The sequence below is a fragment of the Amblyomma americanum genome, chromosome 5, assembly GCF_052857255.1.
Source record: "Amblyomma americanum isolate KBUSLIRL-KWMA chromosome 5, ASM5285725v1, whole genome shotgun sequence".
NCBI lineage: Eukaryota > Metazoa > Arthropoda > Arachnida > Ixodida > Ixodidae > Amblyomma > Amblyomma americanum.
In genome coordinates this window covers 187,569,633-187,582,905 of record NC_135501.1, presented here as the reverse complement: position 1 = coordinate 187,582,905, position 13,273 = coordinate 187,569,633, and the positions used below count along the sequence as shown (strand labels likewise).

Here is a 13,273-nt window from a genome sequence, read left to right as displayed (position 1 = left end):
TCACACTGCTGCAACAGCAACAGATCATGATGCATAGAGAAAACAAAGCTCACTGGAATGATTAAGTGTTTACCGGACACCGACTGTAACATGCCTTCGGGGTGGCAACAGGATAAGTAGAGGAATTAAAGCATAAACATCAGGCCACCGATATACAGTGTAGTGCACAACATTGGCAGAGCTGAGAAGCTTGATCATTAAAAATTCATATCATTGCACTTAAAATGACAATAAATAACCGATAAGGTCACTGTCGCATTGTAAAAGAATCATACGGTTAAAAAATAAAACTGCCAATTAAGTAAGCTACAGGAACTAACAGCTTCTTAAACAGCTGAAGGTTCTTGTCACACAAAACTCGTGGAAACTATTCAATTGAAATGGATTTTTCCACTTTGAAGACATGTAGAAAGTGACAACAAAGCGGTATTAGAACTTTCACGTTGCCACTTATCAGTTATACAAAGGCACTGTCAATGATTTCAGCAAATCTGGACAGTGGCTGCAACCAGCGCCCTTAACTACTGTCACACTTTCAATACACCTGTGGCATACAGTGCCTTTCTAGCAACAAGCATCCAGTTGTTATAAATATTAAGCCGAATAAACATTACCAGTTTTTACGTATCAAATCAAAACCTGCTGAGTCATCAATCTTTGCACTACACTGCAAAAATTGAGCCATTATAACTGACAAGCATATAAGTTCTATTATTAAGTGTGTACTACACTGTATTGTGACCTCTAAAAATTAGGACCTAGCTAGCTCTAAGCTTTTTAGTTACTATACATTATCAGCAGACTGGCTACTTTTATACAGATAAGAAAACAATTTGCACAACCTTTTTAACGTGTAAAAAATAACAGGCTTGTCTCTATGAGTTTGGCACTGTTGTGTGTAAACATCGTTTCGTAGGCAGTGCTTGTTTCACAAAGCCGGCTGTCCGTGACGGCCAATAAAGCTCCACAAGCTTTGGGCAGTAAACGGTTCACACACACCATGGCAACAGGATGCACAGGCACTGCTGTTTTTGTCCGATTCATGTCACCGGAATCCTGCCGTTATTCGATGAGGCCGAGAAGGGGAAGAAAAAGGACAAGGAGTGAGGGTGGAAGATGGCGGTCACTCTTTGCTTCTTCGCAGTCAGATCATGAAAAATGGCGGCAATTTCTGGCTGCTGAATTCGGGGAGCTGCACAAGAGGTGGTGGTGCCTGGGAGAGCTGCAACGAGGGTGGTGAGGAGGTGAATGGGGGAAGCGCGAGGAGTTTTGCACTTTCACAGGTGCACATTCGCACTGCACAATCATCCTGAAAGAATCAGACCAAAGCAGGTTATTCTTGCTGCGATTCCCTTGCAATTCCACCAGCAGCGGTCATCGTGACAACCATCTGTCCATCTGTGCTGTTCTCTGCATAGCAGACGGACACACAGGAGACGTTATGGATGCCTGCCAGTGACGACCGACAGTGGCTGGCCAGAAAGAGAGGAATTGTGAAAGAATCGCGACAAAAACAGCCTGCCGGTGCACCGAGTTCTTGACACCAGGTCAAAAATGATGCTGTTAGTACTGAATTTAAAGCAACAGTGCCCCTTCCCCCTTTTCATGACATCAAAGGGTGGCTTCATGCAATGATTTTTTAAAGGTTGCAGAGCACTTATAAAAAGAAAGGAAAAACGTGCATTGCAAGAAATGAGCTCACTGTACATTTTGTCAGTTGCATCCCATGTGACTGCCACAAGCAGAGACGAGTACAGGCTAGCTGCCGCTCTTTTCCAGCAAATGTGAGCACAAATTACATAGCAGTGTGAAGCCAATACTTTCATTTTTATGCAGGGAAAATGTCTTTTACTACAGTCAGTTCATGAGTTATGGAAACATCACTTCTGAGATCACCTCAGATATCACCACTACTGTGCTGCCACCTAGCTGCAAACTCTAAACTTCTGACACCACGAGCTAACGTGCCCCAACGTCACAATCACTATGCAATTGTCTACGAGCAGTTTTCAAACTATTACTGACGTCATGATTAATGAGATCCAGCACTGAATGAATTTGAATAAATTTACTGAACAAGTTGACAATGGAGTCCAGCAATTGTCGACAGATCACAGTGACTATCCTCTGCGACAATTTTTTCTGGTAATGTAGCAGAAGCCATGGAGCCGAAACATGCCTTCTCTTTACACGCAGTGGTATATAGCCCCTGCTTGCCATTATTAGTTTTCCCTTAAAACATCAATATTCATTATTTATTGCATATTTTTAATACAAGTGCTAACATTCAGCATTAAAAGTCATATAAAAAACTGCTTTTGTGACTAAAACTAATTTGCTAGGAACATCTAGTTACAAAAATCTTCCATAGATGGCGCCAGCTGCCCCAGAGATGTAGCGCTTTCATGCAAGCTGGACCGCAGGTACCACGCCGACAGCCACACGCCAGGCAGCCAGGTGCACCATCATGTAGCCGAATTATTTGGCGGAATGACATAGTTACGAATTCTCTGCTCCTCTAGCCTTCCTTTCATTGCCAAGAAAAGCTGTCGCTGAGTATAGCACTCTCCATTAACTCAATGCTCAGATCATCAAGACCAAGACGAATGGCTAGGCAGAGACATAGGGCCTCCTGAATGAACTTTCTCTCAACTCCTGACATAACCGTTGCTTGGAAGACATTCTTCTCATTTTCAATGAGACCGCTAAGTTAGTACAGAAGTCAAGAAGCTTCTCTGTCGTCTTCCTGGATGTCACTATGACAGTGTGTCACCTAGCGCATTGCTTTGGAGCCTGAGCTATCAGAGGAAGTATGCATGCAAGTATCGTATTGCAATGACTGTACCGCAAACACTTCTAAGTGGCATGTGTCGGAGTGAGCGGAGGGTTCAAGCTGGGCTGTCACCCTTGCTGTATATAATTTACTTGATGAGGTGCGAACATGTAATGCTGGATACTGAACTCATATTCTTGCCTAAATAGATGCCTGATAGGACACTATGAACCTGAACGCTGCCTGGCTTCGTCGCTGATGCCACAAGGTCTACCTGCTTCAGAATCTCAAGAAGCCATAGATTTAACAATGCCTGCCTGAGAACAGCTTCCATGGCTAGGAAAACATCAATGCCTGGATGTCAGGTTTTGCGTTTTTTTGCCAAACTTTTGTGAGAACTTCACACATGCTGCGACGAGGACACCTGTACAGGTGCTACGGCTACCTGCTGGTCTGTGGATCATGAATGATTGAACAGGACCAGTGTTCTTTTTCGCAAACATTGCGGCATGTTTGCCAGTCAAAGCTTTCTACATGTCTGGTTAAAGCAGAGACAGCATGGCTCAGTGGCTAGGGCGCTCGGCTACTGATCCGGAGTACTCGGGTTCGAACCCGACAGCGGCGGCCGTGAAACGCTAAGGCGCCCATGTGCTGTGCGATGTCAGTGCATGTTGAAGATCCCCAGGTGGTCAAAATTATTCTGGAGCCCTCCACTACGGCACCTCTTTCTTCCTTTCTTCTCTCAGTCCCTCCTTTATCCCTTCCCTTACAGCATAGTTCAGGTGTCCACTGATATGTGAGACAGATACAGCGCCATTTCCTTTCCCCAAAAACCAATTTTCAGTTTCAGATTTGGTCAAGTGACCCCAATATGCAATGGGCACATGGCTGTCGAGGCATCCAAGGCAATCCAACAACGAAGGCCACGAAATGAGGAGCGAAACAGCACTAACTCAGACTGTATGTGCTTCACACAAAGTGAAACGTGGGCCTGGTATGTACAACCTTTGTTTGTAAAGTTCCGAGACTGGGTCCATTAAAAAAAATGCGTTTAACATTGAAATCATTTGTGCAGCGCCCCTTCGAAAGAGTCTCCCTTGCAGTCTATACACAGCTTCCAACGCTTCTTGAGCTCTTGGAAACAGTTGGAAAACGCTTCTTTTGGCAGGGCTGCCAGCTCCTTTGTCGTGGCGTCTTGAATGGTCTCCACATTCCACATCCAGCGACCTTTTAGGGCTGTCTTCACACAAGGAAACAGGAAAAAATCGCATGGGGAGAGGTCAGGCGAGTATGGCGGATGGGGAAGTACAGTAATGCTATGCTTGGCGAGAAATTTTGTCACGGTGAGAGCAGCGTGCGGCCTTCCGTTATTGTGGAGAAGGCTCCACTGTCTAGATGCCCATAAGTCAGGGCGACGGCGTCGCAGTGCATCACGCACGTGGATATAAAACTCCTGATTCACTGTCTGCCCTTGTGGGACGAACTCGTGGTGTATGACACCTCTGGCATCGAAAAAAACTATCAGCATTGTCTTTGTTTTCGTCTTCTGTCGCCGCATCTTTCTCGACACCGGAGAACTTGTGGATCGCCCTTCGGCGCTCTGCCCCTTTGTTTGAGAATAGCATTGAAAACACCATGTTTAGTCTTCAGCAATGATGCTATCGACGAATGCAGCATCCTTCTCTGCCTCGGAGAGCAAATCAGTGCTCACTGATGCCCGCGTGTCCTTTTGCTCCTGTGGGAGGGCGTGCGGCACAAGTCTGGCATTCAGCTTTCATTTCCCCAAGTTCTCACACAAAATTTGGTGGCATGTTGTCTTACTAATGTCGAGAGCATCCGATAGCATGCGGACTGTAATGGTGTGGTCTTGCTGTACGATTTCCCTCCTCCGAGCCACGTTGTTTTCATTCCGTGAGGTCGAAGGGTGCCCCTGCCCTGTGTCGTCTTCCACAGACGTTCTGCCCGAAACGAACCTCTTGTGCCACTCGAAAACTCGCGCCCGCGATAATGTCTCGTTGCCGTAAGCGTCATGAAGGAGCTCATATGCCTGTGTGGCTGTCTTGCCAAGCTTCACACAGAATTTTATGTTTACACGCTGTTCGAGGTGGACATCCACCTCTCCACATTCACTCATAGTAGAATGCGCCGACGACAAGTGACAACATATTTTTCTACATGCAGTGCCATCTAGCGGCTGCCAGAGCAATTAACATAAATAGCTCAGGTTAGCCCAAAAAGATGGCGCTACACATACGCACAAACATTTGTTTTGGGGAATCATTTCTAGAGAAGAAAATAAATCAGTCTCGAAACTTTATGCACAACGGTTGTAAAAGGTTTGTGCCGCATGAAGTTCAAGGACATGCGAATGCAGTGCAGTGTCAACTACCTAGACCAAGAATTTGACCTATTCGTGAAAGGAAAGTGAGTACAAGTGAACACGAGCTATGCAGCCCCTGGGGCGAGATGTTGCGTGTGCTTAACAGTAGATTCCTGTACAGTGACAATCCATTCTTCTCATGTTTCCAATCATGAAAAAAATTTGTACAATCAGAACAATCACATTTCCTTTTCTTTGGCATTGCCATTGTATGCTACAAACAAAAACTCTTGCTGGCCAAAGACAAAAAGAGAGTTGAAGTTCTTTTCTGCGCACACTCGGCGATTGTCAATTTTCAAATCCATAAAGCCAAAGCTCAATCCACAAGATGGATACATTATATATGCATGGTGGCTGTGATGTCAGACATAATGCTATTACATTTGGAACCAGTCTCGGTAGAATATGTCATTCAATTAAGTATAGTGCTGCCTTCACTCAATGTTTGTGCAATATTAGCAAAACAGCAGCACAAGTCTGATGAAAGCAGTACGCGACATGAGAAAACACATGCATGCTGCATTGTATTTTCAATATCACCACACTACATCACCACCTTACCAACTCACTTCCACACCATGCTCATACTAAAAACAGGCCTGGCATGCACAGCACACACAAATAAAAATTGCAGCGCTCAAAACACTGACAAACACTACTGAGAGCAAGAAGCATGCAATGGTTATTTAAAAATTGTGTTGATGCTTAAAGCTTCTTGTAAAACCACTATACAGACAGATGTGAAAAGAATGGCTACAGTACAAGAATGATAGCTTGAGTGTGCCCACAGCATAAGCAGGTCAAATTGCTTGTGAAGGTGAAAAATAGTTTTGTGAACATCGCTTTACTGTGCGACCAGTGGTGTAGCCAAGTCATGAGGTGTGTGGCCCGCACATTCAGAGTAATGCACAGCCATTCCCACGGTGTTGACTCCACTGTATGTGCTGGTTGACGGTTTGACTGCTGATTTGCGGCTGACTGAAGCTGTGACCAGCAGTCTTGCGGTACATCTTACGCCGATTTTAACAACACCAGCCATGTGCCTGTGGGGCAATTAAGAAGCCCAGAATATTTGCCCAAGGAATCACCTCACATGGGCAAGGCAGTGTGTCGTTTTTCACAAACCCTCCAATGTGTGCAACCTGAAACAGAGGAGTTGCTCGGATATCTGCGTGCTACAGCATCCGCCACTCACTTTCAAGGATGTGGTTGCAGTGTAAGTTCCAAGCACGATGGCTATCTGTAAACGCATTTAGGAAATCATTACGCAACAGCCAGCGCAAACCGAGCACAACCGCTGCTGACACGTAAGCCAGGATTGCCTATGTGCCTGAGAGCTGCGCACTAAAAAAGAAAAGAAAGCACCCGCACTAAGAATTCCGCCTATGCCTTAGAACCCTGGGTTCCCTCGTAGCCTGTGGTGCACCTCTGGAATGTGGATAGATGGATTTCTTTGCTTGACACAAGGACAAGACAAAATAAAATAAAAACCTCTTGTATGTTTCCCCAACCCTAATCTGTGTAGATGTGCAGATATACAATGAGTAAAGAATGCTGTCTACCTCGGCACAGGGTAGACAGAATCGTAATATGGCTGTCTAAATTCTGCTTCTATATCCCCTTCTGTTGTGCCAAAGGATCAATTTCACTGCCCATGACGCACAAAACTTGGCATGGCACTTAGGTGCTTCAAAAGAAATATGTTCGTACAGCAACAATATGTTTCTTGAGATCACCCTCACAGACTTAATGAATCAAAGGTCTAAAGCATAAGCATATATTGTTAGATATGGAAGGAAATCTCCATTGCCGTGCACAAGATTTTTTGCCTGTGTGACAAAATTTCAGCAGTTAAGCAACACTGCAGTCCATGCCCTTAAAATCAGAGCCGAGACAGTGCTTATCAGTTCAAACTGAAGTGCCTTCCTTTCCATAACCCAGTGGCAATGGACAAACCCTAGCTCACACAAGTTTCTCCTGTGCTGCTACAAGAAAAAGTAGCCAACCTTGTTTTCGCTGTCCTCTGTGACACTGTAGGTGAGGTCTGTCTCCTCGAAGCCTGTGGCACTCATGCGCTGGTCTGGCCCCGGGCCGGGTGGTCCTGTTGTTCCCTGGGGCGGATCCGGAGAGTTGAGGCACGTCTGGATCAAGGCCTTGCCGGCGTCGGAAGTGATCATCGGCTGTAGCTTGCGTGTTGCAAACGTGTAAACGTGGCCCGTCTCTGATGCCACCAGCAACATCACCTGGGTGCCTGTCAGTGTTGACAGCTCGTACGCCTGCAATAGACAGATTTGAAGGGTTAAGTTACACAACACAAAATGCCCGACAGATCCTACAGCTTCTACAGGTTAGAATCTGGCAGGTCCCCTGTAGGCTGAGTGCACTATTGGGATTTTAGAACTCCAACTGCCTCTGTAAATTAATTTATGAAACACTGACTCAATAGCAAGACGGGCAAGTTGGTGATGCATTGTTAAGCACTTGTCCTTCGTATGTGTCCCTTTCATTCACATTTTTGTGCACTCTTGCTTAACACTGAAACACTGAGCTGGGTTTATATATTTAAGTAGTGCTACACGAGCCCAATAACTACTGGAACAGCAATGCCATGCAGCTAGTGCCTCCAGGTTCTGACGTATACAGGGACTTACGTTTTCTTGTGCAAAATTTTTAAAAATTCCTGTGCGCAAAATACTGGCCTAATCGAGAGCAAACACCGCTCACAATGTATAAAATTATTGCCTAAGTTGCTTGAGATCCAAATAAACATCGGTACTTGCCTGCATTTGGTGGAATTAGCAAGAAACTATTTCCGGCTATGAGTACAGTTTTTGCAGACGCGAACCAAGCAGCCGGTCTCACAGGCTGCGCCATCTGCTGGATGAACATGCAACTCACGAGCGATGACTTGTCAGTTTTTAGTGTGTGCAGTGCTGTTGTCACATTTTCGGTGCGGTATTTAGCAGCAGAAGCAGTGATGTTCCTTGTGAGATTGGTTTGGTTTATAGGGGTTTAACGTCTCAAAGCAACTCAGGCTATGAGAGACGCCGTAGTGAAGGGCTCAGGAAATTTCGACCACCAGGGGTTCTTTAACGTGCACTGACATCGCACAGTACACGGCCTTGTGAGATTAATTCTGGTGGGCAGATGAACCCCACCTTCGAAGAGAACGCACTTCTCGCAACCGCCGAGCCGACGTCATTTGCCTCGCCGTCCGGCAGATGACGCAACCTCTGAGATGGGCTGCTTGGTATGCGTTTGCAAAAACTCTACTTGTAGCCGAAAACAGTTTCTCGCTAATTACACTAAATACAGGCAAGTACCGATGTTTATTTAGATCTCAAACAACTTAGGCAATAATATTCTACCTTGTGAGTAGTGTTTCTTCTCGATTAGGCCAGTATTTTGTGCACAGAAATTTTTTAAAATCCGGCACATAAAAACGTAAGCCCCTGTAGAATTTTTTTTCTTATTTTGTGTCATTCATGTAACATGGTGAATATGTAGATTTATTTTTCTTGTAGGGTCACAGCATTTGATCCCAGCGGCCAAGACCTTAACGGCTTTCAAACGTGGTTCAAAAGACCTCACTAACATTTTTTAATAATAATAATTGGTTTTTGGGGAAAGGAAATGGCGCAGTATCTGTCTCATATATCCTTGGACACCTCAACCGCACCATAAGGGAAGGGATAAAGGAGGGAGTGAACGAAGAATGGAAGAGAGAGGTGCCGTTGTGGAGGGCTCCAGAATAATTTCGACCACCTGGGGATCTTTAACCTGCACCCACATCGCACAGCACACCGGCGCCTTAGCGTTTTGCCTCCATAAAAACGCAGCCGCCGCGGTCGGGTTCGAACCCGGGAACTATGGATCAATAACATTTTTTTGCTTTCCTAAATTGAGGGTGCCAACCTGCATTCCATAATGCAAGGGATATATCTGTTCCCAGAGCATGGAGACGCACATTTTATAATTTATTTTTTAAATATTAATAAATGTGATGCACTCCTGCTTTCCAGTAAATTGTTTGACCTTAAAGTTTGCTTACGAAATAAAATATTAGAAGGCCACTGAGATATATTTAATACTGGAAGAGGGAAAACGAATTCTTTTAAAATCAGTGCCACAGTGCCCCGAGTGTTAATTTCAGTAGGCGAACTTCGAAGAAGCAGAGTTCATCCAGCAGGTCAAGCAGTGCAAAATAATTGTACAAGTGCTCCGTGCAGCATTTTCCTGACAAGTATCGAACGTTGTTTGATGCATGCGAATCAACAGACGAGGAGGTCAGGGCTTCCTGTTTAGTGATTAGTCATCCGGGTTACATCGGTACGAGTCGCCGATTGAGCAAGCCGATTCGCTCCTACGCGTCATTACAACACTGCTCAGCCCCATTTTTTTTTTTTTTCTAAAACGCCGGTTCGTTCCTACGAGACGGACCAATCGAGTTCAGAAGTCGCTTCTCTCCACAAAACAACGCGGACCTTATTGACAATAAAGTTTATTCTCTCTCTGCACGAGCTGTACACGACGAAACAAACCAGCCGGTAATCGCACGGGGATCAAGAAGCGATGCGACAAGTGACTGAAAGTGGGCAGTCGGCCGGTCGGCAGAAAACGACGCGCGCGTGGGTGTGGGCAGCCGTCCAAGCCATGGCCGGCCGGCTGTGCCGAGGAGGTGGGGTAGCCGGCTCATCGGAACAAATTAAACCTCACGAACGTCGATTTGATCGCACGGCGCTCACGCTTCCCGTGGCTCGTTTGTCACGCATTCTGCCGCGCCTGCGAGGTCCCGTTGCTAGCCGCGCTGTTAGGAGGAAAAAAGAAAGAAAACGACCACAGGCGGGGCACTCGGCCCCCGCTCTCGATCGTACGTCGGTGGAAAGCGGAGGTGGCGAGAGGGGGGAGGGTGCCGATTGCACGTGCGCCGACAAACTCCGATCGGCGGAATCCTGGGCCGAAACCGCACTCGCAAACACCCGAAACCGACATCGGCCGCCGTCAATAAACTGATTCCGCGATAAACAGCTGATTCAAGCCGGCGGAAAAGACCGCACGAGATGGGCGAAAGGGCAGATGGTCGGTGGCATCACCAACCGAGACAAACTCGCGCAGCTCAGACGCCGGGATCAGGAAGGAAGAAAAAAACGCTCACCTTCTTCATGATACCCGTCTTCCGTTTGCTGAAGGTTGTATACCGCCGCAGCTTATTGTCGATAAATTCCATCTTGATTTTGACGCGTCCCTTGGTCTTCTTGCCATTCGGAGGCGGGGCCTTTTTGGGTTGTTGCTGCTGCTGCTGCTGCTGCTGCTGAGACTGCTGTTGAAGAAGCATGTCGTCCAGCGTGATGGCTTCGTCGGGCTTATTCTTCTCACTCGAAACAACGATATCGTCCAGACTCGACGCCGTGTCGCCTACAAGTTGCGCTTCGAAGGGCGTATATGCCATGGCTTTGAGTTCCTCATGCTGGCTCGATGTCTGCATCATACTACAGCAAGCTAGGGGGCAGATTGTCAGTGGCTGAAGGACGGTCTCCCGACCATGTCCGGTCCGCTGGCAGCGATCGGCAGGCTAGCGAACGGCCGTCGTCACGAAACGTCGCACCCAGCAGCGCCCACCAGCAGATCTGCACAACACTCGCCTTCGGCCGCTCTCGGTCGCGCTCGAACACACCACGCACGCTGCCACACCACGACCACGCAAAAACAAGAAGGCTGCGCGTTTATGCTTCACAGTGGCGATGGTACTTCTCAGTTTCGCTGCGGCGGCCACTACTGCACAGCTGATGCACGTGCCGTAGCGCGCAATAAAAGAAAAACAAACCAAAATAAAGACGATCGCGATGCGGTGCCGCTCCTCCCAGACGCGACGCACGTCGGCACCGGCGCCAGGAAACTGCTTCAAGCAAGCGCACGTTACGCACCGAATGGGCGTGGGGGGAGGGAAGTGGTGCGCTGCATAGGAGCTCCCGTTCCTTCCGCGGCTGCAAGTAGTCCGGCACATGGGACGAGTTTCGTCTCTAAGCGAAAGAAGCGTGAAAAGTAGTAAAATCTCCCAATTTCGCTGAGGAATTCGCTCGAAAACACGTCCGCCTTTATTGGTTTTCGACGCCACAGGCAACGCCGAAGGCTCTGCTCACGGAACGATGGTGGAGATCACCTGTCGCCATGATGGGTTTTCCATATATGGAAATGACCGTCGCCATATATGGGGCGTGCTGCCAAATATGGAATTGGGACTAAACTTTTCCCAAGTTTTCCAGTTTTCCCGGCATCTTCGAAGCGCCGAAAAGCGCGCTCCGTCCCGCGCGTTGGGGGCGGGCTTTGTTAGGAGCTACGGCTACAGTGTCCTAGCCTTCTAGAACACTGTAGCTACGGCGTACACTGGCGGCCGATTGCATTCTGCGTGCTGAGCTGGCGCGACCGCACCAGCGCGGGTTGATGGTGCTGGGCCGAAACTACAAAAAAAGCTTACGGTTTACATCACGATTGTGCCACCGTGGCTAGTCTTTTGAATGGGTTTCTGCGCTTTCTGCTCATTGTACGTTCCTTTTCACTGACTTAAAAAAGAGCGCAGATAAATTTTCGCAAGTTATTGGAAACGTGCTGACTGCAAACCCAATTTAAAGCTCATCTTTTACTTTTCATATGAAGGCGTGGTTTGGGCTGCATACAGACCATGAGAGAAGCGGTAGTGGAGTCGGGTTAATTTCGACCACCTGGTGTTTTTTTAACGGGCACTGACAACGCAGAGCACGCGAACATTTTTCTTTTTTTTTTTCATTTTGCCTCTGTTGAAATCGGCCGCCGCAGCCGGGACTCGATCCCGGGCTCGGCAGCCGATTGCCATAGCCACTAGCCACTCTGGCGGGCCATTTGAAGAGGGTCACTCACCCAACAAATGTTAGTAGCAGTGTGCTACATTAGTTATATTATTGGAAAGTATTTACAACAGCACATACACATAATGTTTTTTAGGGCATGATTACTTCTGTTCGAGCTATATTTTAAAAAGCACCAGTATTGTTATGCACTCATTGAAGTGTGTGGGGTGTTGCTGCATTCAACTAGTTCGATCAGCCCTTATGAAATTGAGAAAGGGCAAGTGCCCTTCAAGAAAACCCGAGACTCAAAGCGCTTGGTCTTTAACTTTCTGTCCTGGAGTTTTCTCTATGCTTCACTGCTAATATATGTCACCAACCAAGACACCACTGAACCATGCAAGAGGCGAGAAATGAGGGGCTCATTATGATATGCATACGAAGGAGGCCATCAGTCATCAAAACCAAGGTAAACATAGGGTTTTTTTTTTAGAAATGTGTGATGATCAACGAAAAATTGGGATGTAACCTTTTTATGCCCGACAGATGGTTGATTAGAAAACAGAAGAAAAAACCATGTGTCACCAATGGGATCCGGATCCACGACTTTTGGATGTCGTGTACGGTGCCCTACCAACAGAGCAATATACTTAGAAGTTTTGCACGCCACTCACCTCAGATACTTTTCATGATGCCAGTTGTGCCATAAGCTGTTCTTTGCCAAAGGAACAGGACCAATGCATATACTTTACCTTGGTCAAATGTGACACTTCCAGAGAACCGTTTTGGTGGAGGTTTCAGATTAAACCAATGTATTCTTTAGATCCTAAAGCTGCACCATGGTCTTCCATCTACAAGGGACTCCGCACAGGGCAGACACCAACTGACAATGTCTACCTACAGCTCTTTTACGCACATCAGAATCTCGAAACATGAGCATTTTCAAATTTTTGCATTCGGCCAGCGCGGGAAGGTCGACTGTAAATGCCCTAGTTTTAGCTTCTTCTTGTGGCGAAACCCTAGAGGTGCAACACAGGATATGCCAGAATATCAGTAGGAAAATCGGAGATTACTGCGGCTACCCGCATTGGAGTAAAGCGTTGACGCCTCCTCGACAATCGTCGCCTTTCAAATTTGGCGCTATGGTTGCTTTCCCGTCCACTTAATTCTTAATTTTTATCCCATTAACCAGTTTTACTCTGGTTATAGCCACTTTTCGTCGCGATCACTCATTTTGGGCTTTCAAATTTGGCGCCATGGTTGCTTTCCCGTCCGCTCACTACATACCCGTCCAGTCTA

The 13,273-nt window shown here is 46.9% G+C and overlaps 1 protein-coding gene across 1 annotated transcript in view; it reads right to left on the bottom strand.

Annotated features, from left to right (window-relative positions):
- bs (serum response factor blistered) overlaps nt 1–11,084 on the bottom strand; it is a 32,986-nt gene extending 21,902 nt beyond the window's left edge. Inside the window, exons 1-2 of the mRNA XM_077666137.1 lie at nt 10,309–11,084; nt 7,160–7,429 (exon numbers count right to left, since the gene is read on the bottom strand). Coding sequence (XP_077522263.1) covers nt 7,160–7,429; nt 10,309–10,641 — 603 coding nt within the window. The 5' untranslated portion in view covers nt 10,642–11,084. The remainder of the gene's footprint in view (nt 1–7,159; nt 7,430–10,308) is intronic.
- Between the last annotated feature and the right edge of the window lie 2,189 nt (nt 11,085–13,273).